The sequence below is a fragment of the Piliocolobus tephrosceles genome, chromosome 8, assembly GCF_002776525.5.
Source record: "Piliocolobus tephrosceles isolate RC106 chromosome 8, ASM277652v3, whole genome shotgun sequence".
NCBI lineage: Eukaryota > Metazoa > Chordata > Mammalia > Primates > Cercopithecidae > Piliocolobus > Piliocolobus tephrosceles.
In genome coordinates, this window is record NC_045441.1 from 28,720,252 (window position 1) to 28,748,154 (window position 27,903).

Consider the following 27,903-nt stretch of genomic DNA (forward strand, 5'->3'; position numbering starts at 1 on the left):
GCACTTTGGGAGGTCGAGGTGGGTGGATCACCTGAGGTCAGAAGTTCGAGACCAGCCTGACCAACATGGTGAAACCCTGTCTCTACTAAAACTACAAAAATTAGCTGGGCCTGGTGGCAGGTGCCTGTAATCCCAGCTACCTGGGAGGCTGAGGCAGGAGAATCACTTGAATCTGGGAAGCGGAGATTGCAGTGAGCCAAGATCACAAGCGAGGGAGACAGAATGAGACTCTGTCTCAAAAAAAAAAAAAAAAAAGAGGCTAGCTTTCTTTCACTACCATTTGAACAAATATCCATGCACTTTCCATCCTTCCAAATTATATATTTTGTTAGATCACTATTCAGTATTTAGATTGTTATTATACTGTTTCATCAAACTAAAATCTGGCCTAAGAAAGCCTCCATACTCACATACTTGAGTTTTTACCTACAACCCACAACCTAATTTAGTAGGTAAGCAAACTGAACACCTATCTTAGGGGTATGCTTCAATAACAGTTGCTGACTCTCAGCCAGTCCCAGCAGCTGGACCTCAAAGACATACAGCCACCAGCTGTTCAGATCGTGTTCTAAGGCACTAGCTGTTTCTATACCTTGCTTCTGCTCCCTGTACATCTCTTTCCCTTTTGTATGCATAAATTCTCTCCCACTATGCCCACTATACAGCAGCACTGGAGACCCTCTAAATCTGCTGTGACTTGGGGGAGGGTAGGGAGGGGTTGTCTGATTTCACAAATCATTTTTTCCTTGCTAAATTAAACTGCTAAATTATGTTTGTTTAAAAAAATTTTTTAAACAGTACAATTATTATTCATACTCTGATTACACTGCTGCTCATGTATACCTTTTTATTTCTCTTTGTTAATATTTGTCCGGTTTCTTTATTTGCCTTCTCAATATCTAGCCTCCACTTATCCCATACTGCGATGCGCGTGCAAACCTCTCAGCTATTGTGTTGGTATCTTCCTTGTTGTCATCCTGAGCTTTAACTTCACCCCTCTGCTTTATTTTTATTCTTTTTGTATTTTATTTTTTAATTTAATTTAATTTAATTTAATTTAATTTTATTTTTGAGATGGAGTCTTCCTGTGTTGCCCAGGCTGGAGTGCAGTGGTGTAATCTCGGCTCACTGCAACCTCTGCCTCCTGGATTCAAGAGATTATCCTGTCTCAGCCTCCTGAATAGCTGGGACTACTGGCGCTCGTCGCCGCACCCAGCTAAATTTTTGTATTTTTGTAGAGATGGGGTTTCACCAGGTTGACCAGGCTGGTCTCGAATTCCTGACCTTAAGTGATCCGCCCACCTTGGCCTCCCAAAGTGCTGGGATTACAGGCATGAGCCACCTTGCCTATCATTATCTGATTTTTAATAGTTTGTTTGAATCAGGCTGTAAGTAAGGCTCATATACTGTGGTTGGTTGACACTTAAGTCTCATTTAATTTGGGGTCTCTGTCTACATCTTGCATTTTTCTTGCCTTTTTATTTGTTAAAGAAATAAATATTTCCATTTCCTGCAGTGTTTCGGGCATTCTGGATTTTTGTGTCTGCTTCCGTATTGTGTCCTTGACATGGTCCTCTGTCTCCTATAGCTCCTGTCACTTGTAAGTTGGATCTAGAGTCTTCCTTATATTCAGGTGGGGAGGAATGATTTTCTTATAAAGTAATTTTCTAAATTTCTAGATTACCTTTGAAAGGAATTTTTCCAAGAAAGGATGCATGACAGGTAGTTTTTGAAAACCTGCGTGACTGAAAATATTTTTCTTCTACCCTCACACTTGACTTGTGTTTTAATTGGGTTTAGAATTTTAGGGAGAAAGAATTTCTCCCCTCAGAATTTTAAGGGTTTTTTTTTTTTTTTTTTTGCTCCAGTTTTTTGTTTTGTCTTTCAGCATTGTTGAGAAATTCAATGTCCTCCTGATAACCAGTCCTTTGTATCTGACCTGCTTTTATCTCCCTAGAAATGTTTAAGACCTTTTGTCAGAGAAGTCAGTATTCCAGATTTTCAGTGATGTCTTGGTGTGCTTGCTATGTGTCTTTTAAAAATCCATTATGCTGGGTCAGTAGAGGGACCTTCCAGTCTAGAAATTTATGCCGTTCAGTTCTAGGCAATTTTTTCTGAATTATTTCTTTGGTAATACTCTCTTTTCTGTTTTTGCTGTTCACTCTTTAAGAAGCTCATATTATTGGGTTTCCTGGACTGATGTTTTATTTTTGTTACCTTTTCTCCATTTTCCACTTTTATTTTTTTGTTCTGCTCTGTAGGTGATTTTCTTATCTCGATCTTTCTGCCTTTCTATAGTATTTTTCCTTCTATCATATTTTTAAGTGTCAAGGGCCAGAACAAGCAGGATTTTGTGAGCTGTGGAAAGAAGTTGGATTTCATTCTAAGTTTAGTAGGAAGCCACAGAGGATTTTGAGCAGGGAAGGATGTTTTACGTGTACAAGGATCATTCTCGCTACTATAACAGGTTATCTCTGCTGTAAGCCATTGTATTAATCTATTGCCATATAACAAACCACTCCAAAACTTAGTGCCTTAAAACAAGGCTTTATTTTTTTCTCAAAGTTTTGTGAGTTGATTGGGCAATTCTTTCTTTCTTTCTTTTTTTAAGACAGAGTTTGCTTTTGTTGCCCAGGCTTGAGTGGTGCCATCTCAGATTACTGCAACCTCTACCTCCTGGGTTCAAGTGATTCTCCAGCCTCAGACTCCAGAGTAGCTGGGATTACAGGCATGCGCCACCATCAAGCCTGTAATCCCAGCACTTTGGGAGGCCGAGACGGGCGGATCACGAGGTCAGGAGTTCGAGATCATCCTGGCTAACACGGTGAAACCCCGTCTCTACTAAAAAAAAAAAAAAAAAAAAAATTTTGCATTTTTAGTAGAGACGGGGTTGGCCAGGCTGGTCTGGAACTCCTGACCTCAGATGATCTGCCTGCCTCAGCCTCCCAAAGTGCTGGGATTACAAGCGTGAGCCACCATGCCTGGCCAGTTGGGCAATTCTTTTGCTGGATTCACCTGGGTTTATTCATGTGTCTGCAAATAGCTAGTGGTTTGGCTCGGCCTGGGTGTTCCAATATGGCTTCATCCAGATGTCTGGGGCTCAGCTGGGACTGCTGCAATGACAGTCTCAGCTGAACTTCTCTCCATGTGTTCTTTCATCTTGTGCTTCTTCGCATGAAGATTGAAGTGGTCCAAAAAGTCAAGCCCCAGTGTACAAGCACTTATCCTGCCTCTGCTGGCATCAACTTTCCTAATATCCTATTGGCGAAAACAAGACAGATGTCCAAGCCCAGTGCCAGCGTGGGAGGAGAATGTATGAGGTTGGAGGTGTGATTTTTGGGGAAATAGCTGTAACAATTTACCACATTAAACATGGTTTTAGCTACTTTCCTTTTTCTGATGCTTTGCCTATCAGTTTACCTTCTGATTATAATTTGGTTTTCCATATAAGTATGCTGTCAAGAAAATAATGCACCAATCCATGCACTTCAAATATTTGCTATTGCTGTGATTGTGATAGTAATTTTTTTCTTTTTTTTTTTCTTTTTGAGGTGGTGTCTCGCTCTGTTGCTCAGGCTGGAGTGCAGTGGCTCCATCTTGGCCCACTACAGCCTCCGCCTCCTGGGTTCAAAGGATCCTCCTGCCTCAGCGAGTAGCTAGAATTACATGCACATGCCACGGTGCCTGGCTATTTTTTGTAGTTTTAGTACAGACAGGATTTCACCATGTTGGCCAGGCTGGTCTCGAATTCCTGATCTCAGGTGATCTGCCTACCTTGGCCTCCGAAAGTGCTGGGATACAGGCATGAGTCACTGCGCTTGGCTCAGCTTCCGGTATTCTTTATTTACTAGAGCCTTGTGGTCTGTGGACTCCCTTGCTAAGAATCACTGTAGTCCTTGTGATCTATCTCAAGCTTATAATGGTGTATGTGAAAATGTAAGAAAATTAGTAATCAATTATCTTGAAATGTTTTCTCTGTTTTGCCAGATATGAACAATATAAAGCCATTGGAAGGGGTAAAAATTCTGGATCTAACAAGGTTTGTATTGGTTTATCAACATTTGGGTTTTTTTTTGGGGGGGACTGGGTTTTTCCCTTTCCTCAAAAACATTTAATTTTTTGAATTATAAGAAGATACTTATATGCTTATGCTGAAATTTTAGAGAAGAAAATAAGAAAAGAAAAATTCCTTAATATCATCATTCTATGAGACAATTTGTGTAGTATTTATGCCTTTTCCCAATGTGTATTTATATATAATCTTAAAAAACAAAAATTGGAACCATATTGAAATTACAGTTTTACCCACATTTTAAACACAATGTTATATTTGAGATATTTTCCTATGTTATTCAAAATTCAACAAAAAGTAAGATAGTTAATATATCGAGGTCACATAATTACTTAACATCCTCTAATCTTTCACGATTATAAATTAGGCTTCCTTGTACGCAAATATTTCCCTCAGTTTTGATTTCTTCCTCAGGATAAAATTCTAGAAAAAGAATTATAGGGGCTGGGTGCAGTGGCTGACCCCTGTAATCCCAGCACTTTGGGAGGCCGTGGCGGGCGGATCATGAGATCAGGAGATGGAGACCATCCTGGCTAACACGGTGAAACCCCGTCTCTACTAAAAATACAAAAAAATTAGCCGGGCATGGTGGCGGGCACCTGTAGTCCCAGCTACTCAGGAGGCTGAGGCAGGAGAATGGGGTGAACCCAGGAGGTGGAGCTTGCAGTGAGCCGAGATGGCGCCACTGCACTCCAGTCTGGACGACAGAGCGAGACTCCGTCTCAAAAAAATAGAAAAAGAAAAAGAAAGGGGGTATATATTTTTAAAGCTCCTATTACATATGGCCAAATTACAGTTTTAACTGTTTTGATTCTTACTAGCATTATATGAGCTTGTCTGTGTTGATGGGTCTTTAAGAAAATAATTAATGTAAAAATTTTCCAGATGGTAATTAATTTATCATTTTTAACATTGTAGAATCCTGGCGGGACCTTTTGCTACTATGAATTTAGGAGATCTTGGAGCAGAAGTTATAAAAGTGGAGAGACCAGGTAAAGCTATTATTACTCCCTTTAAAAAATAGAAATAAGCTAATAAATATATTTAAATAATTCTCTAAATACCCATGTTTAGTATACCTGTAAGTGAGATAAGGAGGGAATTAAAATGAAATGATTGTCTTTTTCTTCTCCATTTCTTGTTTTCCTGTGAACTAACACTAATTAATGGTATCTTTTTAGTCCTTATGTGTGCTAAGTGCTAAGGCTCAAGCCAGTTTCTTCTTTGCACCTGAAGGCTTTTGTTAGAAGCTGAGGCTGGCCACAGTGATTGACGCCTGTAATCACAGCACTTTGGGAAGCCGAGGAGGGCAGATCACTTGAGGTCAGGACTTCAAGACCAGCCTGGCCAACATGGTGAAACTTCGTTTCTACTAAAAATACAAAAAAAAAGTAGCCAGGCATGGACCTGTAATCCCAGCTACTTGGGAGGCTGAGGCAGGAGAATCACTTGAACCCGGGAGGTGGAGGTTGCTGTGAGCCAAGGTCATGCCACTGCACTCCAGCCTGGGCAACAGAGCAAGACTCTGCTTCAAAAAAAACAAAGAAGCTGAGATGCAGTGTATAACAACGATGATAACGACACCTACAGTGCCGGGCAAAGTTGTCAATGCTTTGCCTGTGCTTATTTAATCTTTAGAACAACCCTATGGGCTGATGTTATTATTCATAGTTTATAAAGGAGAAAATGGAGGCACAGAGATGTAAAGCAACTTATTTAGGGGCACACAGGTAATAAGGAATATCCAGACCCTCAGCTGTGATTCTGGCCTTCCTTAGTCCCAGCCTAGCTTTAGCGTTGAGACTGAGATTACAGTGGGCCTGGCCACCCTCCCTCACCGTGGAATAAAGGGAAGGCCAGGAGAAAGGAGGATAAAAGTGAAGAAATAGGGTAAAGAAGAAGGAGAGAAGGAAAAGGAATCAAAGTTCCTCAAAAAACAACCCAAGGCTGGGCATGGTGACTCACGCCTGCAATTCCAGTACTGTGGGAGGCAGGCGGATCACCTGAGGTCAGCAGTTCGACACCAGCCCGGCCAACATGGTGAAATCCTGTCTCCACTAAAAATACAAAAATGAGCCGGGCATGGTGGCAGACACCTGTGGTTCCAGCTACTTGGGAGGCTGAGGTGGAAGAATCTCTTGAACTTGGGAGGTGGAGGTTTCAGTGAGCCGAGATCGTGCCACTGCACTCCAGCCTGGGTGACAGAGTAAGACCCTGTCTCAAAAACAAATAGACAAACAAACAAACAGAAAACCTCAAATACTCCAACCTAAGTCATTCTTTTCTATTTCCTTTTTCTTTTTATTTTTTAGAGACGGCATTTCCCTCTGTCATCCAGGCTGGAGTGCAGTGGTGTGATCATAGCTCACTATAGCCTCCAACTACTAAGCTTGAGCAATTCTCCTGCCTCAGCCTCCTGAATGGGTGGGACTACAGGCATGTGCCACCATGCCCAGCTATAATAATACAATTTTGTGTGTGTGTGTATGTAGAGACAGGGTCTTGCTATGTTGCTTGTGCTGGTCTTGAACTCCTGTCTCAGCCTTTCAGAATGTTGGGATTACAGGTATGACCTACTACTCCTGGCCATTTTTTTCTATTCCCAATAAAAGAAACATTTTCTCATTTTATAATTTTAAAGGTTTTGAAGAAGGAAACACCTAAGCTTAGATCAGTTTTTTGCTTTTATGTTTTCGTCTGACATCTTTCCTGTTCTTTCTTCCTCCTTTGTTCACCAAATAAATATATTCTGTGTACACATTTCTCACTTTTATATGGTATCATCTTAGCAGTTTGGTATTTAGTTCAAGCTGTTATTGATAAAGTTTCTTAGAAAAGCATCATTATTGGCCGGGCATAGTGGTTCACACCTGTCATCACATTTTGGGAGACTGAGGTGGGCGGATCACCTGAGGTCAGGTGTTCAAGACCAACCTGGCCAACGTGGTGAAACCCCCTTCTCTACTAAAAGTACAAAAATTAGTGGTGCATGGTGGCGGATGCCTGTGATCTCTACTTGGGAGACTGAGGCACGAGAATTGGTTGAACCTGGGAGATGGAGGTTGTAGTGAGCTGAGACCATGCCATTGTACCCCAGCCTGGGCAACAAGAGCCACACTCCATCTCAAAAAGGAATGTGTCATTGTTTTGTGCCCTTTCTCTCCAATAAGCACTTAAAGGGCACAGTCCATGTTTTTTAATGTCTGCTATATCATCATATAAACAGCTTGTTTTATTTTATTTTTTTTTGAGACGGATCTCACTCTGTCATCCAGGCTTGAGTGCCATCGTGTGATCATGGCTTACTGTGGCCTCGACCTCCCGGGCTCAAGCAATCCTCCTACCTTAGCTGGAACCATAGTTGTGCGCAACCGTACCTGGCTACTTTTTTTTTGAGATGGAGTCTCGCTCTATGAGCCACCACACTCGGCCTTATTTAAAAAAAAAAAAAAAAAAAAATATATATATATATATATATATATATATATACACACACACACACACACACACACATAGTTTTTGGTAAAAACAGGGTCTTCCTGTTTTTACCAAACAGGACAGGAGTTCAAAACCCAAGACTGGTTTTGAACTCCTGGGCGCAAACGATCCTTCGACCTCAGTCTCCCAAAGTGCTGACATTACAGGTGTGGGTAAGCCACCACACCTGGCCTATGCAGCTTGTTTTAGAAGTTTTCAAAAATTAGCATTATTATTTATGTTTCAAGATCTGATCCTATGGGTCTTAAACAGAATCCCCAAATCAGTGAGACTGGTCTAGTGGTGAATAATGTGTATGTATCTCTAAGACTCACAGGAGAATGATTTGTAAACTTAGTAATTGACCGTAAGTGATAGCCATATAAAGTAGAATATCTTTTTGTTTGTTTCCTTCTTTTTTAAAATTTTTTAAATTTTATTTTGTCTTTACAGAAAGTAGAATACTTGATCTGGAAGATTCAATTTCTTGTTAAGTAGATATTCTTAAGAGGCCAAGGCAGTTAGCAGAACATTCTCTGATGAGCATGAGGAATATCATGTATTAGTATATTTTATTACTTTTTATTATCCCTGCCAGTCTCAGGCGGTAGAAGTGCCTGGCAAGTCCTGCTCCCAGAGATGATGCTTCGTTTATTCATTCAGTGATGTTCATCGCTTTTAGTCAGTGTTGGATACATGCGGAAGAATGTTTATTTTCTAGCTCAACATTTGTTTTTTTTCTTTAAAGCTTCTAATTTCCATATTGCTATCTGATTTCAACACTGCAGCACTTACAACCATTGGTTTTCTTGCATTTTCCATTCCTATAACACATAGAACATTCAATGTGTTAATAATTTCTCTTGCTATTTCAGTTGGCCACCAGGGTAACATTTGTATTTCTATTAATTTTACAAATTGTTGTTCCCTATATAGTGAGGCCTATTTCTCCTTTGTACTTTTTAGTTTCCACCATGGAAACTAAACCACAACAGATCTTTCTTTGTCTAGGCCTTTATTATGTCTCATTGCCATACACTTGGTATCGGGCTTTGTTCCTGCCAGGTGTTTATTGTCCTTTTTTTTTTTTTGTGACAGAGTTTTCACTCTTGTTGCCCAGGCTAGAGTGCAATGGCATGATTTCGGCTCACTGCAACCTCTACGTCCCAGGTTCAAATGATTCTCCTGCCTCAGCCTCCTGAGAAGCTGGGATTACAGGCATGTGCCATCACGCCCAGCTGATTTTTTTGTTTTTAGTAGAGATGGGGTTTCACCATGTTGACCAGGCTGGTGTCAAACTCCTGACCTCAGGTGATCCACACACCTCGGCCTCCCAAAGTGCTGGGGTTACAGGTGTGAGCCACTCCATCTGGCCTATTGTCCTTTTTTTGATCATTTACTATGATGACTTCTCTTCACCCTCCCAATTAATACATTTTAATATTCATATTATATATTTAATTGTTTTGGGTTTTTGAGATAGTTACTCAACACAGATATGAGAAAAAGTGATTTTCATTAAAAGCAGCTTCGTGGTATTTTCACATTTCAGTAGAAAACTAGTTTCATACAGTTCAATTAAATAAAATTTGGTTGTAGTTTTCAGTTTTCTTTTCTTCTTTCTTTCTTTCCTTTTTTTTTCTCTCTTTCTTTCTCTCTCTTTCTCTCTTTCTCTGTCTCTTTCTTTCTTTCGCCCTGCCCTGCCCTGCCCTCCTTCTCTCTTTCTTTTCTTTTCTCTTTTCTTTTTTTCCCTGCCTTCCCTTCTCCTCCCCTTTCCTCCTCTTCTCTTCTCTTCTTTTTCTTTTCTTTTCACAGGATCTTGCTCTGTCCCGCAGTGGCACACTCCTGGCTCAGTGCAGCATTGACCTCCTGAGCTCAAGCGATTCCCCCATCTCAGTGTCCTAAGTAGCTGGGAATACAGGCATGTGCTACCACACCTGGCTAATTTTTTCACTGTTTGTAGAGACACGGTTTCACCATGTTGCCTAGGCTGTTCTCAAACTCCTGGCCTCAAGTGATCTACCCTTCTTGGCCTCCCAAAGTGTTGGGATTACCAGCATGAGCCACCACGTCTGGCCTGGTTGTAGTTTTCTGATTTAGTATTAGATTGGATTATTTTTATTTGTGTAACCAGAGAGCATATTACATTTATGTATACTCCTCTTTTTGTAGAGTTAGCCAGTCAGTGGATGTATCTGTGTGCCTGCAGGGCCAGGCAGGGATCCTAAGTGAGGAAAGTGAGCAGGGAAGTGAGCAAGGATGCAGCTGAAATTTCAGCATCGTCTCCACTAGGGGACACGAGGCCAGGGCTGTTGGTCTTTTGTTCATTGCTGTGTCTGCTCTGCACAGAGCAGTGTCTGTGACATAGTTGGTGCTCAATAAATATTTGTTGAATGAATGAATGTATCAAAAGGTCATCTAAGAAAGGCAGTGTGAATTTTTAAAGATTTCCAGATTTTGAAATCATGGCAGCTAGCTAAAAACTTAAAGGATTGTGTGGGTCAAATAAAACTGTCTCCCAAGCTGTAAGTTTTTCCAGATTATGTCCTTTAACCCATACATTTCCTATCATGTGCCATGGACACAGAGCCTTCTGAAACCCCAGTTAAATCAGGAAAGCCTTGTAGGCCTCCAGTTTAGACTCCTGACATTATCTCCACCTGAGAAATGAGTGCAAATGTCTAAAATAAACTACTGGCCTGGCTCAGTGGGATCACTTTGGGAGGCCTAGGCGGCTGGGTCACTTGAGGTCAGGAGTTTGGGACTAGCCCGGCCAATATTGTGAAACCCTGTCTCTACTAAAAATAAAAAATTAGCCGGGCATGGTGGTGCACACCTGTAATCCCAGTTACTATGGAGGCTGATGCAGGAGATGTCATTGGTTTAGCTCCAGTTAGAACTAATGCTTCTTGGCTGGGTGTGGTGACTCACACCTGTAATCCCAGCACTTTGGGAGGCTGAGGCGGGCGGATCATCTGAAGTCAGGAGTTCGGGATGGGCCTGCCAATATGGTGAAACCCTGTCTCTAGTAAAAATACAAAAATTAGCAGGGCATGCTGGCGGGTGCCTGTAATCCCAGCTAGTTTTAGCAATTGATAGTACAATTAAATTATAGTTCTAGAAATTGATAGTACTATTTTTATTTTTTTTCACAGTCACTTAGAAACTGCTTTAAATGACTGGGTATAGTGGCTCATGCCTGTAATCCCAGCACTTTGGGAAGCCGAAGTGGGTGGATCACCTGAGGCCAGGAGTTTGAGACCAGCCTGGCCAACATGGTGAAACCCTGTCTCTACTAAAAACACAAAAATTAGCCAGGTATGGTGGTGCACTTCTGTAATCCCAGCTACTCGGGTAGCTGAGGCAGGAGAATTACCTGAACCCAGGAGGTAGAAGTTGCAGTGAGCAGAGATTGTTCCTCTGCACTCCAGTCTGGGCAACAGAATGAGACTCCATCTCCAAAAAAAAAAAAAAAACCCCAAAGATTAATAGCTCATGTTATTATTTTCAGGAGTTGGAGATGATACACGGACTTGGGGGCCACCTTTTGTTGGGACAGAAAGTACATATTATCTCAGTGTTAACCGAAATAAAAAAGTAAGAATATCATCCCTTTTTGGCTTTTTGTGTGTAATTCTCTTGTAATAGCAAAACTGTTGATATCACTGTGGCTTTTTTTTCTTCCTTAAAGAAATTAAGATGTAATTAATATTTCAAATAAATTAAACTTCTGTTCATTTACCATTCACTAAGTAGAAACAATGGAGCTTTTTACTACTCTTTCTTACATACTAAGTAACTTAGAACATTTCATAAGAATTTATAATGGAAATAATTTTATGAAATAGAAAAATCATTTGATTCCTTACATTTGTTATTATTAGGGAATAATTGCCTAACACTTGGTATTATACTTTAAAAACATCTCCTTTCATCCTTGTTAGCGTATTAATATATCCTCATGGTAAATAGAATTAGTAAAGATGATTTAAATATTTCTTCATGCATAAAATAAATTTAAGAGGATGATCTATGATATGTGGCTTTCTTGTCAGCAATAAGAAGAACTTTCATGACTGGGCACAGTGGCTCACGCCTGTAATCCCAGCACTTTGGGAGGCCGAGGCGGGCGGATCATGAGGTCAGGAGATTGAGACCATCCTGGCCAATAAGGCGAAACCCCGTCTCTACTAAAAATACAAAAATTAGGTGGGCATGGTGGCATGTGCCTGTAGTCCCAGCTACTTGGGAGGCTGAGGCATGTGAATCGCTTGAACCCAGGACACAGAGGTTGCAGTGAGCTGAGATCACACCACTGCACTCCAGCCTGGGTAACAGAGCAAGACTCCGTCTCAAAAAGTAAAAAAAGAAAAAAAGAAAAAAAGAAGAACTTTTATGATAGTATTTTAATATACATGCTTTATTTATTTATTTTTACTTTTTATTTTGGATTCAGGGGATACATTGCATGTTTGTTATGTGGGTATATTGCATAATGGTGGGGATTGGGCTTCTTGTGTTTCAGTCATCGAAATAATATATATATATGTATTTAATTTTTAGAGTATTGCTGTTAATATCAAGGATCCAAAAGGGGTGAAAATCATCAAAGAGGTACAGTATGATGTATAGAAGGCATCCTACCACCTAGGTTATAATTAGGGATTGAAATATCAGAACAAAAGTGTTTTCAAACTCAATTTTATGGGTGATCTGTACATTTGCAACAAATACCTTTTAAGTATTTACCTTGATTTGTATACTTCTTTGTAAGTGTAATGTGCTTTAAATTTTTTGTATATTGTGGATCATTATGGTGCTAGCTACTATTGACTGAGCACCAACTCTGCAGCAAATCCTGGGCTTGGGCACTTTGCTCACATTATCTTCTCTAATTCTCAGATTTTACCTTGTAAATGAAGTATTGAAATCTCATTTACATAAAAGGAATTGAGTTTCCTGGTACCTAAGTGATGCTCCATGATTACCTAGCTAGTATGGGGAAAGCTGACATTTGGATCTGGGTCACATCACTGGAGAGTCCAAGCTTTCTCTAACCCTTACTCAGATGATCAGTATATCCAGACCTGATCTCTGCATCTTTCTTAGAGGAGCTGGAAGGCACAGTGGTTAAAATTAAGGATGGATACCTTTGCATGGGGTTTGAATCCTGCCTTCTGTGCTTACTGGCTATATGACTTCAGACAGGTTATATAACTTCTTTGTGTCTCAGTTTCTTCATTAGTAAACTGGGTAATAATAGTACCTACTTTCTTTCTTTTTTTTGAAACAGAGTGTTGCTTTTTTGCCCAGGCTGGAGGGCAGTGGCATGATCTTGGCTCTCTGCAACCTCCACCTCTTGGGTTCAAGCAATTCTCTTGCCACAGCCTCCAGAGTAGCTGGGATTACAGGTGTGCACCAGCACACCTGGCTGATTTTTGTAATTTTAGTAACAATGGGGTTTCACCATATTGGCCAGGCTGGTCTTGAACTCCTGACCTCAAGTGATCTGCCTACCTTGGCCTCCCAAAGAGCTGGGATTTACATGTGTAAAGCACTGTGCCCAGCCCAATAGTACCTACTCTCTAGGGTTGTTGTTAGAATTGAGTTAGTCTGTGTAAAATGTGTAGACGAGTGCTTGCCACATAGTCAGCACTCATGAGGTATTAGCTGTTATTATTTCCTATGTTCCTGATGTTAGATTCATCATGTGGGATAAACCTTGTTTGCCATCTTTGCTAAGGTTTACAGGTGAATCTAATGGATGTACAGTATTCTGTATTTGGGGGACTGGTTCTACTAGAACCTCAACATATACCAAAATCTGTGAATACTTAAGTCCTGCAGTACAGGACTTGTGGAACCTGCTTGTATAAAAAATTGGCTCTCAGTGTACATGGGTTTTGCATCCAGTGCATACTGTATTTTCCATCCACGTTTGGTTGAAAAGAATCCACCTAGGGGTGGACTTGCAGAGTTCAAACCCCTGTTGTTCAAGGGCCAACTGTACTTAGGGCTATTTGGTTAGAGAACCAAGTCTCAAACTTATTTATTTATTTAGAGACAGAGTCTTGCTGTGTCACCCAGGCTGGAGTACAGTGGTGCAATCTCGGCTTACTGCAACCTCCGCCTCCTGGTTTCAAGCAATTCTCCTGTCTCAGCCTGCGGAGTAGCTGGGTCCACAGGCATGTGCCTCCACGCCCGGCTAATTTTTATATTTTTGGTAGAGATGGGGTTTCACCATATTGGTCAGGCTAGTCTCAAACTCCTGACCTCAGGTGATCCACCTGCCTCAGCCTCTCAAAGTGCTGGGTTTACAGGCGTGAACCACTGCGCCTGGCCTCAAACTTTATTTTTTACCCAAACATGAACTTAGCTTCAATTGCTCTTCTGCTGCTTTATGTTCTCTATCTCGGTCATTGAAAGATAATCTTTAATTATTAAGATCAGAATCAGGGACCATCCTTTTTGGTTCTGCTGGATCAATGCAGCCAATTTAGAATTTTCGTTAACTAGATATATTTTGAACCCAAAGCTTGAAAATCATCCTGATCTTACCACCCTGTCTTCCCATATCTTTCCTGTAGCATAACTTAGGTTTGTTTGTTTTTGTTTTTCTTTTGAAACTTGTTTTGATTTTTCTAAATTGTTCTCCTGGCCTCAAGCAATCCGCATACCTCAGCCACCCAAAATGCTGGGATTACAGGTGTGAACCACCATGGCCAGTCAATTGCTTTTAGGTAGTTATACAATTCGTAAGTTATTTTCTAAAGGAAAAATTTTTTTTTCTCTAGTCTTTCATATTTCTGGTATAGATTTCTCTTCTGGCCTTAAGAGTCGCAAAAAAGACCAGGCATGGTGGCTCACACCTGTAATCCTAGCACTTTGGGAGGCCAAGGCGGGCGGGTCATGAGGTCAGGAGTTCGAGACCAGCCTGGCCAACATGGTGAAACCCTGTCTGTAATAGAAATGCAAAAATTAGCCAGGCGTGGTGATGTGTGCCTGTAGTCCCAGCTACTTGGGAGGCTGAGTCAGGAGAATCACTTGAACCCAGGAGGTAGAGGTTGCAGTGAGCCAAGATCGCACCACTGCACTCCAGCCTGGGTGACAGAGTGAGACTCCATCTCAAAAAAAAAAAGGAATGGCAAAAAAAATCCCTCTCCATTTAGGCCTTGGTGCCTTGGATTGCTAATATAATGGGTCTAGTTTATAGAAACAGTTCCAAAGTATTATACAAGTCAATCAACTGGATACATGAGAGCTTCAAAAAGTATGACTCCTTTGTCAACTAGGGTAACCAAAAACAGGTTGTGTAAAAACTGAAACTCTGCTTAGAAAACCTATATAGAACTTAGTATTATTGTGGCGATATGATTTGATAACTTTTGATCATGTGTTATCCAATATTTCAGACAATTTTCTATGTTAATTAGTTGACAGTCACAATATCATTTTTACGGGCATGTGTTATGGTCAGCATAGCAACGCATGAGTTTTATTTTCCTATGACATTTTGTTATGAAAAGTTAAAACATTCAGAAAAGTTGAAAGAATAATGAACTCTCATTTATCCTATGCCTAGGTGAAACGATATTAGAATTTTGCTATATAGCATGCAGTTTATTTTCTTTCTTTCTTCCTTTTTTGTTTTTTGAGGCGGAGTTTCGCTCTTGTCTCCCAGGCTGGAGTGCAATGGTGTGATCTCGGCTCACTCCACCCTCTGCCTTCCGGGTTCAAGCAATTCTCCTGTCTCAGCCTCCCGAGTAGCTGGGACTACAGGTGCCCACCACCATGCCTGGCTAATTTTTGTATTTTTTAGTAGAGACAGGGTTTCACCATGTTGGCCAGGCTGGTCCTGAACTCCTGACCTCAGGTAATCTACCTGCCTTGGCCTCCCAAAGTGCTGGGATTGCAGGTGTGAGCTACTGCACCCAGCTAGCCTGCAGTTTATTTTCTTTAGTGCTTGTAGGAGTGCTTTTTTTTTTTTTTTTTTGAGACATTCCCACTCTGTTGCCCAGGCTGGAGTGCAGTAGCGAGAACTTGCTCACTGCAGCCTCTACCTTCTGGGCTCAAGCAGTCCTCCTGCTTCATCCTTTTGTGTAGCTGGGACTACAGGCATGTGACACCGTGCCTGGCTAATTTTTAAATTTTCTGTAGAGATGAGGCCTTGCTATGTTGCCCAGGCTTGTCTCAAACTCCTGACCTCAAGTGATCCACCCCCTCAGCCTCAAAAAGTGTTGGGATTACAGGTGTGAGCTATGGGGCCCAGCCAATTATTGTGATTTTTTTTTTTTGAGATGGAATCTTGCTCTGTTGCCCCAGCCTGGAGTGCAGTGGCACTATCTTGGCTCACGGCAACCTCCACCTCCTGGGTTCAAATGATTGTCCTGCCTCAGCCTCCCGAGTAGCTGAGACTACAAGTGTGTACCACCATGCCCAGCTAATTTTTGTAGTTTTAGTAGAGACAGGTTTCGCCATATTGGCCAGGCTGGTCTCGAACTCCTAGCCTCAAGTGATCTGCCTACCTTGGCCCCCCAAAGTGCTAGGATTTACAGGTGTGAGTCACTGTGCCCAGCCAATTTAAAATAAAAAAAAAACAGGGTCTCACTCTCTTGAAACAGGGTCTCACTCTTGAAACAGGGTCTCTCTTGAAACAGGGTCTCACTCTCTCACTCTGTCACCCAGGCTGGAGTGCAGTGGTGCGATCTCAGCTCACTGTGACCTCTATCTCCTGGGTTCAAGTGATTCTTGTGCCTCAGCCTCCCAAGTAGCTGGGATTACAGGCATGTGCCACCACATCTGGCTCATTTTTTTGTAATTTTAGTAGAGACAGGGTTTCACCATGTTGGCCAGGCTGGTCTTGAACTTCTGACCTCAAGTGGTCTGCCTTCCTTGGCCTCCCAAAGTGCTGGGACTACAAGTGTGAGCCACTGCACCTGGCCCTTTACAAACATTTTTAAAAGTATGTAGTCGCAATTGAAATTTTGGGAAAAAAATTAAAATTAAGGTTTACAGTGCTGCATTGTCCTCTAATTCCTGTAACAGTGCTCTGGGCATCACAATCTGGATTTTGTTCCTGGCAGTTCCTGGTTTACTGGGCTATAGTTTAGTAGCCTGAAGAAAAAAAAACTCCAGTGGTTCATTAAATACAAATAAAACTCTTTGGGAAGAATGCATCTGAAAGGTGTGAAAACATTTCAGAATCCTGTTTACATGTGTTAAGTGCATGTTACAATGAGGAATATTACATAACAATAGGGATGCTGAGTAGTAAAGACTTTGTATTTAGGTCTGTTTTTGGAGACAAGGTCTAATAGTCTCCCAGGCTGGAGTGCAGTGGCACCATCATCGCAGCTCACTGCAACCTCAACTTCCTGGATCAAGAAATCCTCCCACCTGAGCCTCCCGAGTAGCTGGGACCATAGGTGTACACCACCTTGTCTGGCTAATTTTTGTAGAGATGGGATTTTGCCATGTTGCCTAGGCTAGTCTTGAACTCCTGGGCTCAAGCAATCCACCTGCCTTGGCCTCCCAAAGTACTGAGATTAGAGGAGTGAGCAACCAGACATGACCATTTAGTTTTCTTGTAAAGGTTTTAAAAGGTGTTTTTCATAGACTTAATGTACTTACATTCTAATTTTTCTACCTAATCTTTTGAGAATCTATTTGGACAGACCATGTAGTCTAGATATTTATTACATTTAAAGGATGTAGAATCCATTCAATACCATGTACTTACAAAAACTTTAAAAGCCATGATTTTACTAACAGTAATGCTTTAAGTAGTTGACCAGAACTTCTATGTTTATCTAATTTGCTTCATCGGTCCTGTGATTTTTTCTGAGCTATTAGAAAGGGAGAATCAATTGTGTAGAAGTTAAAATTCTATCATGTGAGGATTTGTTGAGGGGAAGTCTGACTCATGTTCACCTCTTCCATCAGCTCGCAGCTGTTTGTGATGTGTTTGTGGAAAACTATGTCCCTGGCAAGCTGTCTGCAATGGGCCTGGGATATGAAGATATAGACAAGATTGCTCCTCACATCATCTATTGTTCCATCACAGGTATTTCAACCCCACATCCTTGTCAGTTAAAAGGTTTTCCAGTTTCTGTGTTTTCTTATTGCTGTAAGAAACCTCTTGCTGGCTTTTTTTTTTTTTTTTTTTTTGGAAGTTATTGTGCTTTCCTTTTTCCCAGGCCATTTAGTTGCTGAACATTAATTTTTTCTTTTTTGTTTTTTGTTTTTGAGACAAAGTCTCAGTCTGTTGCTAGGCTGGAGTGTAGTGGCGTGATCTCGGCTCACTGCAACCTCCGACTCCCTGGTTCAAGCGATTCTCCTGTCTTAGCCTCCTGAGTAGCTGGAATTACCAGGCACATGCCACCATGTCCAGCTAATTTTTGTATTTTTAGTAGAGATGGGGTTTCACCATGTTGGCCAGGATGATCTCGATCTCCTGACCTCGGGATCCACTCTCCTCAGCCTCCCAAAGTGCTGGGATTACAGGTATGAGCCACCGCATCCGGCCTTGGCTGCTGAACATTATTAAGGAACATTAACCTAAATGAAAATTTTCATAAATTTATTGGCTATTCATATTTTTTCTTTGAATTATCTGCCTAGAGTTTTGCTAATTTTTTTTAAATGTTTTATTTATTTTTATTTTTATTCATTTATTTTTTTTTTGAGATGGAGTCTCGCTCTGTCCACCAGGCTGGAGTGCAGTGGCCCTATCTCGGCTCACTGCAAGCTCCGCCTCCCGGGTTCCCGCCATTCTCCTGCCTCAGCCTCCCGAGTAGCTGGGACTACAGGCGCCTGCTACGGCGCCCGGCTTTTTTTTGTATTTTTAGTAGAGACAGGGTTTCACCGTGGTCTCGATCTCCTGACCTTGTGATCCGCCCGCCTCAGCCTCCCAAAGTGCTGGGATTACAGGCGTGAGCCACCGCGCCCGGCCGAGTTTTGCTAATTTTTATGTTGATGTTTTACAAATGTTTACAAAGTACTGTTATTAACTCTTGCATAGGTGAATTTACAGTTGAAAACATTTTTTTTTTTCTTTTTTGAGACAGAGTCTCACTCCGTCGCCCAGGCTGGAGTTCAGTGGCCTGATCTTGGCTCACTGTAACCTCTGCCTCCTAAGTTCAAAGGTTTCTCCTGCCTCAGCCTCCCGAGTAGCTGGGATTACAGGTGCCTACCACCACGCCTGGCTGATTTTTGTATTTTTAGAAGAGACGGTTTCACCATGTTGGCGAGGCTGGTCTCTAAATCCTAACCTCAAGTGATCCACTAACCTTGGCCTTCCAAAGTGCTAGCATTATAGGCATGAGCCATCACTCCCGGCCCACAGTTGAAATGTTAATTGACTTTAAGGTTATAACATAGGAGCCCAAGGTATCCCTTCAATATATTCAGAAGCACTAAGCCAAGAGAAGGAAAAGAGTGGCATAAAGTCTTCCGATTGTTCCGCCCTTGCCAGTGAACTGCTTATATATGCATGTATTTGTATGTTTAGGCTAAAGGGAAAAAGTCACAGTGTTACTTAGTTTTCTATATAACTACTTAACTCTTAATTAGGGATGCAATAGAGAAAAGTGACTCATAACATAAAATGTTATATTAATAGTTTGCATCAGAAAAATTCCTAGTATTATAAGTTTTTACTCAGTCATCCACCAAATATTTACTGCAAACCTATGATCTTCCAGGCAGTAGACTCAGATTCTGGAATACAGGAGTGATAAAAATCCATCTGTGCTCTCTAGAGCATTTGTATTCTAGGTTAGGGTGATAGATAGTAAATAAATAAGCACTTTATTTTTGTTTTTGATAATTGAGTCTGGTAGTTGGCAAGGGGGTGGGGTGAGAATAAGTTATTTCATACTGGTAGGTGAGAGAATGCTCTACCCATATGGTGACATTTGAGTAGAGACCTGCATGAGGTAAAGGAGTAATTTTTTTGTGTTTTTCATAGAAATGGGGTTTTGCCATGTTGGCTTGGCTGTTCTTGAACTCCTGGCCTTATGTGATTGGCCTACCTTGGCTTCCAAAAGTATTGAGATTATAGGCGTGAGCTACCATGCCTGGCCAGAAGTGTTTATTTTCATAGACAATTTATACTTAAAAACATAGATTGTTTAAGCAGAAAGGCATATAGCATATGTAGGTTGGAATTACTTGCATTTCTTTCTTTTTTTTTTTTTGAGACTGAGTCTCGCTTTGTCCCCCAGACTGGAGTGCAGTGGCACCATCTTGGCTCACTGCAATCTCTGCCTCCCCAGTTCAAGCGATTCTCCTGCCACAGCCTCCTGAGTAGCTGCGATTACAGGTGTGCACCACCACGCCTGGCTAATTTTTGTATTTTTAGTAGAAATGCGGTTTCACCACGTTGATCAGGCTGATCTCGAACTCCTGACCTCATGATCCACCTGCCTTGGCCTCCCAAAGTGCTGGGATTATAGGCATGAGCCACCGTGCCCGGCCTTTATTTTATTTTTTGAGGCAGAGTCTTGCTCTGTCACCCAGGCTGGAGTGCACTGGGGCAATCTCAGCTCACTGCAACCTCTGCCTCCCAGGTTCAAGCAATTCTTACGCCTCAGCCTCCAGAGTACTTGGGGTTACAGGTGTGCACCACCTTGCCCGGCTAATTTTTGTATTTTGGGTAGAGACAGGGTTTCACCATGTTGGCCAGCTGGTCTCTAACTCTTGATCTCAAGTAATTCACCTGGCTCGGCCTCCCAAAGTGCTGGGATTACTGGCATGAGCCACTGCACTTGACCTCTATCTCGTTTTTTACTTCCTCTTTACTTGCCAGTTTCCCTCATGCCATTGACAGTTGTTATTCTATTCCCAGTTCCACATGTAATGCAGAGCACATGATAGGGGTTCTACAGCCAACAGCAATTTTTTTTTTTTTGAGACAGAGTCTTGCCCTGTTACCCAGGCTGGAGTACAGTGGGGCGATCTCTGCTCACTGCAACCTCTGCCTCCCACATTCAAGCGATTCTCCAGCCTCAGCCTCTTGAGTAGCTGGATTACAGGTGCCCGCCACCACGCCTGGCTAATTTTTTGTATTTTTAGTAGAGACGGGGTTTCACTATGTTGGCCAGGCTGGTCTTGAACTCCTGACCTCATGATCCATCCGCCTTGGCCTCCCAAAGTGCTGGAATTATAGACGTGAGCCACCGCACCTGGCTAATTTTTTTCGTTTTTTTTTTGAGATGGAGTGTCACTCTGTTGCCCGGCTGGAGTGCAGTGGTGCAGTCTTGGCTCACTGCAACCTCCACCCCCTAGGTTCAAACGATTCTTCTGCCTCAGCCTCCCGAGTAGCTGGGATTCTAGGCATCCGCCACTATGCCCAGCTAATTTTTGCATTTTTAGTAGAGACAAGGTTTCTCTATGTTGGCCAGGCTGGTCAACAGCAGTTTTTGAATCAGTGAATGAGTAATCAGAACTTAACTAAAGAGTTCAATAGTTGCAATTTTTCCTGCATTCTACTTTTCAGAGATAGGGATAAGTAGTAAATAGTATGCTTACATTTTCCAAAGAAACTTTCAGAGAATAGCCGGGGGTTAGTACATACTTAGCTTTATCTGTGATTTCTTCTATAGCTTATCTATGGCACTACATAATGATCATTGCTTTAAGATACCAAAAGAGCCTATACCATGAAGCAAATATTCTATTATTGTCATAGATCACTGTGCCTTAGGTCTTTTCCTAAGCTAGGAAAAGGAACTGGTGCACTTAGAGATTTTAGAAAGGAACTAAGCAAAAGCTTTACTCCTTATTATTCCATAAGTTTATCTTAAAATAGATATCTGAAAATATTTTTTTACTGTAAAAAGCTTCAAAATATTTTGTTTTTTTTCTTTGAGATGAGGTCTCATTCTGTCACCCAGGCTGGAGTGCAGTGTCATGATCATAGCTCACTGCAGCTTCTAACTCATGGACTCAAGCAGTTATTTTGCTTCTGCCTTCCAAGTAGCTGGGACTACAGGTGTGCACCCTCACGCCTGGCTAAATTTTTAATTAGAAAAGTTTTTTTTTGTAGAGATGGGGTTTTGCCATGTTGCTCAGTCTAGTCTAGAACTCCTGGGCTCAAGTGATCCTTCTGCCTCAGCCTCCCAAATTATAGGTGTGAGCCACCATGCCCGACCTATTATCTGTTGTTTTAAAAAATATTCATAAAAAATAAAATACTGTAATTTCTATGCATTCAGGTTAGTGGAGTTATTATAATAATTTGCTTTTCACAGTGTAATTATCAATATGATGATATTGTAATTGCCCAATGGATTCACCTTGCCTGCTCTCAACAGAGCTGATTTATCAAGAAAGGGGACTTGCAATAGAGGAAGAGTTAATTCACGCAGAGCGAGCTGTATGGGAGACTGGAATTTTATTATTACTCAGGTCAATCTCCCGAGCATTCAGGGATCAGAGTTTTTAAGGATAATTTGGTGGGTGGGGGAAGGCCAGTGAGTCGAGAGTGCTGATTGGTTGGGTCAGAGATGAGCTCATAGGGAGTTGAAGCTGTCCTCTTGTAAGGAGTCAGATCTGGGTGGGGGCCACAGATCAGATGAGCCAGTTTATCAATCTGGGTGGTGTCAGCTGATTCATCAAGTGCAGGGTCTGCAAAATATCTCAAGCACTGATCTTAGGAGCAGTTTAAGGAGGGTCAGAATCTTGTAGCCTCCAGCCGCATGACTCCTAAACCATAATTTCTAATTGTGTAGCTAATTTGTTGGTCCTATAAAGGCAGCCTAGTCCCCAGGCAAGAAGAAGGTTTGTTTTGGGAAAGGGCTATTACCGTCTTTGTTTTATTTTATTTTAGAGACGGAGTTTTGTTCTTGTTGCCAAGGCTAGAGTGCAACGGCGCAGTCTCGGCTCACTGCAATCGCTTCCTTTCGGGTTCACGTGATTCTCTTGCCTCAGCTTCCTGAGTAGCTGGGATTACAGGCATGCACCACCACACCTGGCTAATTTTTTTGTATTTTTAGTAGAGACGGGGTTTCTCCATGTTGGTCAGGCTGGTCTGGAACTCCTGAACTCAGGTGGTCCACCCGCCTCCACCTCCCAAATTGTTGGGATTACAAGCATGAGCCACCGTGCCCAGCCTTTGTTTTAAACTATAAACCATAAACTAAATTCCTCCCAAAGTTAGTTCCGCTGATGCCCAGGAATGTACAAGGGCAGCTTGGAGGTGTGTTAAGAAGCAAGATAGAGCTGGTTGGGTCAGATCTCTTTCACCATCTCAGTTACAATTTTTCAATGGCGGTTTCAGTATCTTCATATAAAGGAAGCTGCAGGCTGGGCACAGTGGCTCAAGCCTGTAATCCCAACAATTTGGGAGGCCAAGGTGGGTGGATTACCTAAGGTCAGGAGTTCAAGATCAGCCTGACCAATATGGTGAAACCCTGTCTCTACTAAAAATACAAAAATTAGCCTGGTTTGGTGGCATGTGCCTGTAGTCCCAGCTACTCAGGAGGCTGAGGCGGGAGAATTGCTTCAACCTGGGAGGCAGAGGTTGCAGTGAGCCGAGACGGCACCACTGCACTCCAGCCTGGGCGACAGAGTGAGACTCTGTCTCAAAAAAAAAAAAAAAATTAAAGAAATAAAGTAAGCTGCAATGTTAGGCTGGTTGTCATTTTAGATGGGAAAAAGAGCCGTAGTGATTTATTTATTTATTTATTTATTTATTTGGAGGCAGGGTCTCCCTGTGTTCCTCAGGTTGGAATGCTTTGGTACAATCTCCGCTCACTGCAACCTCCACCTCCTAGGTTCAGGTGAGTCTCCTGCCTCAGCCACCCGAGTAGATGGGATTACAGGCATGCACCACCATGCCTGGCTAATTTTTGTATTTTTAGTAGAGACGGGGTTTCACCATTTTGGCCAGTCCGGTCTGGAACTCCTGAGCTCAAGTGATCCACCCACCTCGGCCTCCCAAAGTGTTGGGATTACACGTGTGAGCCACTGTGCCCAGCTCTGATGATTAACTTCTGTACTGAATGACAGGTTCTGTACATTGTAGATGATTCTTGGCCACTAGATCTCACTTTTTAAAATGTGCTGTTTAATAGATCCATAATCATATTTTTTTTCTGTCTAAACAATAATATTTATATGTGTGACAGAGTGAGGGAGATATTTTTTTCCATTAGAATCCTGTAATCTAATGGAAGTGTTGAGGTTTAAAATGTTAATATAGGTAAATTATTTTCTGAATGATCTTATTACCATAAAAGTGCTGCATAACCAACAAATGCAAAATGCTATATGACAATAAGCATTTATTTTTGTTTCCCATGTCTGTGGTTGGCTGGGATTCAGTTGATACAGACTGGTTAGGTTTGGCTCCAAGTTGTAGGTTGGGGGACTAGTATGCTCTGCATGTCTGTTATCCTCCTTGGACCAGTGGCCACCAAATGCATCTCCCCTTATAGGGAAAGGTGGAGTGCAAGAGAACAAGCCCATTTTCATCAGTGTGTTTAAAGCTTTTGCTCCCAGTGCATCTGCTAACAAATGGAATATTTGTCAAAGCAAGTCACATGGCCGAGTTCAATACTGATGGGTGGTGAAATACGTTCTGTTTCAGAGGGAGGAACTACAAAGTCGGATGGCATAGGGCGTGGGTTTCGAGCAGGATGACAGTTGAGAATAATAATACATTTTATCATATAATAATATGATATCATAATAATAATTATACATTTTATGATATCACCGAGTCAAAGAAAATTCTAGTCTACTTGGGAAGCCCACACTTCCTAATGATTCACATTCATAACCAACTGGTTAGGGTCAAAAGTTCTTCTGGGCCTTGACTTAATGATTGGAGAGTGTCTAAGTTTTCTTACAGTTCTCAAATTCTGTATTAACATTTTAGTATGGCGAGTGGCATTGGAGATAGATTATATAATTCAGTAGTTCTCAGATAAGGAAGAATGGTTCTATCATGTGCTTTTTAGTGACATAATGGAGGAATGAGAGGGGGATAGGCAGATATGTGTAGTCTGAAAACATACCTCTCATTATTCTATAATCTCCTCGTTCTCACCTCCTGACAATTATTAGAATAACATCTATATACTCAGTTCTTCTTTATTTCCTGATAATGAAACAGATCCAGACCTAAGGTCACACAGCTATTTAACAGCAGATGGGTTTAAAACAGGTTTCTTGACTTAGTAGTAAGTGCCTTTATGCTTTCCATACTTAGACATATCAATAAGTAATGACATAGATTTTGTAATTAGGCAACACTGAACAGCGCTACTTTAGAATAATATATTTTTGCCATTTTCCTTTTTTTGTTTTTTGAGATGGAGTCTCGCTCTGTCGCCCAGGTTGGGGTGCAGTGGTGTGATCTTAGCTCACTGCGAGCTCCGCCTCTCAGGTTCACGCCATTCTCCTGCCTCAGCCTCCCAAGTAGCTGGGACTACAGGCGCCTGCCACCACACCCGGCTAATGTTTTGCATTTTTACTAGAGACAGGGTTTCACCATGTTAGCCAGGATGGTCTCAGTCTCCTGACCTTGTGATCCACCCACCTGGGCCTCCCAAAGTGCTGGTATTACAGGTGTGAGCCACTGTGCCCGGCCTATTTTTGCCATTTTCTTTCACTTGTTGTTAATTTTATTGGCAATGATGGAAGTCATGAACAAATTTATTAGTCAGGGAGTCTAAATTTCAACAGATTCTTCTGGAAGCCAAAGCCATTCATGAGTCGTGAGTTTGTGTGCATAAACAGCAAGGTTCATCTCTTTTTTTAAAATTTGATTTTCTTGGCCGGGTGCAGTGACTCACACCTGTAATCCCAGCACTTTGGGAGGCCAAGGCGGGCAGATCACCTGAGGTAAGGAGTTCGAAACCAGCCTGACCAACATGATGAAACCCCATCTCTACTAAAAATACAAAAATTAGCTGGGTATGGTGGTGGGTGACTGTAATCCCAGCTACTTGGGAGGCTGAGGCAGTAGAATTGCATGAACCTGGAGGCGGAGGTTACAGTGAGCCGAAATCATGCCATTGCATTCCAGCCTGGGTGACAGAGTGAGACTTCATCTCAAAAAAAAAAAAAAAAAAAAGTTTGATTGTCTTGGTAATCAGTGTGTCTGTGTGTGTGTGTGTGTTTTTTTTATAAGACTGATTACATCAGTCTAAAGTTGCACATGTTATGATTGAGATCCTAGACTTTCCTGATGTTTCCCAGTGGTATTGCTGTCTTGTCAGTGCTGTCCAAGCCCAAATAGTTTATTCTCACTCATATGTTGGCCTTACTGCTGATGAGAGTAATCTTAGAATGGCTGGGAGATTGACTTTAATGCACTCTGACAGTTGTGTGGTTGAAATTGCCTCAGTCTATGAAATCTGGTCTGCAGGACAAAAATGCTAGAGTGATCACAAGGGAGGAAGGACTTGATTATTTTTATTAGCACGGTCCTCTTATCATTTCAGAGGGAGCTGAGTATGCACATTAGGGGGCAGTGTTTAAACAGCTATTATTCACTAGGAATTATTTTTGTAAAAAGGGCAGTGTTTCCTGTGTACCTCTGGGTAGGAAGACTCTCTGAAGGACATATTTATATTTGTGAAGTGACCACTCTGTATTTCTCCAGACTTTTAGAAGTACAATGGTATTTCCCCTAACAATTTAATTTTAAGTTGTACCTTCTTTCCTTTGTATCTTCTGAACATGTTATTAATTATGAAAATTTAGCAGTAGGAATCCTCTCCACTACATTTTAAAATGTTATTTCTTCTCTTCTTGTTAACTTCATTACTCTTTCTTTCTGGAAGGATAAACATTTCATTATATTATTGACTAGACTGAGTTTGTAGTGGGAACGCTGTATATGTCATTTAATGAAGTTTCCTTATTTTTTTTAAAGGAAGAGGGTTTGAAAAGTGCCTTTTTGATTTTTGTGAATTCCTCAGGGACATTTCCTTAATCTCCATTTATATAGCATTACATAGAAGTAAAATCATACAAAATATGTGTGTTTAAAATATGAAGACATACAAGGTAATGAATAGTACAAAATTCAAGAGAATGATTAACTCTGGGGAGTGGGGAGGGAGGATGTGGGACAGGGAAGAGAGACACAGAATTTCAATTATATTCGCAAAATAAGCTGACTGGCTGGTACATGAGTATTTGTCGTTCTGTATTTTATGATTAAGTAAGAATAAAAGATTCAGAAATGCCCACATAGCTCCCCTCCTTTTTTCTTTCCTTTCTTCCCTTCCCTACCCCAAACCAACTATTTCTTGAGCTTCTGTATACTTCTGGCTGTGTTGAGTGTTCAGGGCAAACAATGTAGACACTGTCCTTGCGTTTTTAAGGAGCTGACAGTCTAGGTCAGAGACATTCTATAAACAAGTTAAAACATATAATCAATACGACATGTATTAGCAAACTATACTATTATGGAAGAATGAAATAGTACCGTGGTGGAGATTAATAGAGGAGGGGTGGCATGGTGTAAATAGGCTTGTCAGGGAAGGCTTTTTTGGGGATGTAACATTTAAGAGACCTGAAGGATGACAAGGAGCCAGCCATGTAATGAGCAAGGGGAGAAGTGATTCAGGCAGAGAGAATACCATGTGCAAAGTCTCCGTGGCAGGAAAGATCTAGATGCCTTTAAGGGTCTAAGAGAAAGCCAATGTGTTTGGAATACTACAAACTGAGAGCAGTATGCTTGAGAAGATACTGCAGAGGTGTGCAGGGGCTGTGGCATGCTAGGAGGGATCTGAGCAGTGGAGGGGCAGGATCATAATCTTTAAAAGAGGTAGGATTTTTCAGTAGAATGCAGATTAAAAAAAAAGGAGGTAGAATTCAATTCCTGGTTGACTGATTTCATTTTAGGCACTGGAGATTGAAATGGGGCTCATGTTTCACAGAGTAGCTATAAAGATAATTTTTTAAGGATTATTAAAGGCCCTCAGAGTGTTTCAGAGTCAATAGCAGAGAATGGTGAGCCCAAATGGATGAGGCAAATTATTTAGCAACTGCATTCTACATTCATATCACAGCAACGAGAATACAAAACAAAACACTGCTGCAGTTGGATTCTTACGGCATGAGTTAGTCTGTGTGTGTGTGTTCTTATTTTCGGCATATTCACCACATAACCATAGCTTAAAAAAAGATAGAATAATTAGAATAGGATCTGCAAATCCATACTGCAAATTCATAGATGTTTTGAAGGTGAGAAAAGATATTAAGACTACAGAGAGGTAAAAGAAGGAAGGAAGGAAGAGGGAATGAAGGAAAAAGGAAGGAGGGAATGAAGAAAGGAAGAAGAGAAGGAAGAATAAAATAAGAGAGGCAGAGTGGAGTAAAATGGGATAATAATC

At 41.4% G+C, this 27,903-nt stretch overlaps 1 protein-coding gene across 3 annotated transcripts in view; it reads left to right on the top strand.

Annotated features, from left to right (window-relative positions):
* SUGCT (succinyl-CoA:glutarate-CoA transferase) overlaps window positions 1-27,903 on the top strand; it is a 740,869-nt gene that overhangs the window by 35,056 nt on the left and 677,910 nt on the right. For all 3 annotated transcript variants that reach the window (XM_023226370.2, XM_023226372.3, XM_023226369.2), the window contains exons 2-6: window positions 3,988-4,039; window positions 4,991-5,064; window positions 11,061-11,146; window positions 12,113-12,163; window positions 17,492-17,612. In XM_023226370.2, coding sequence (XP_023082138.1) covers window positions 3,988-4,039; window positions 4,991-5,064; window positions 11,061-11,146; window positions 12,113-12,163; window positions 17,492-17,612 — 384 coding nt within the window. The remainder of the gene's footprint in view (window positions 1-3,987; window positions 4,040-4,990; window positions 5,065-11,060; window positions 11,147-12,112; window positions 12,164-17,491; window positions 17,613-27,903) is intronic.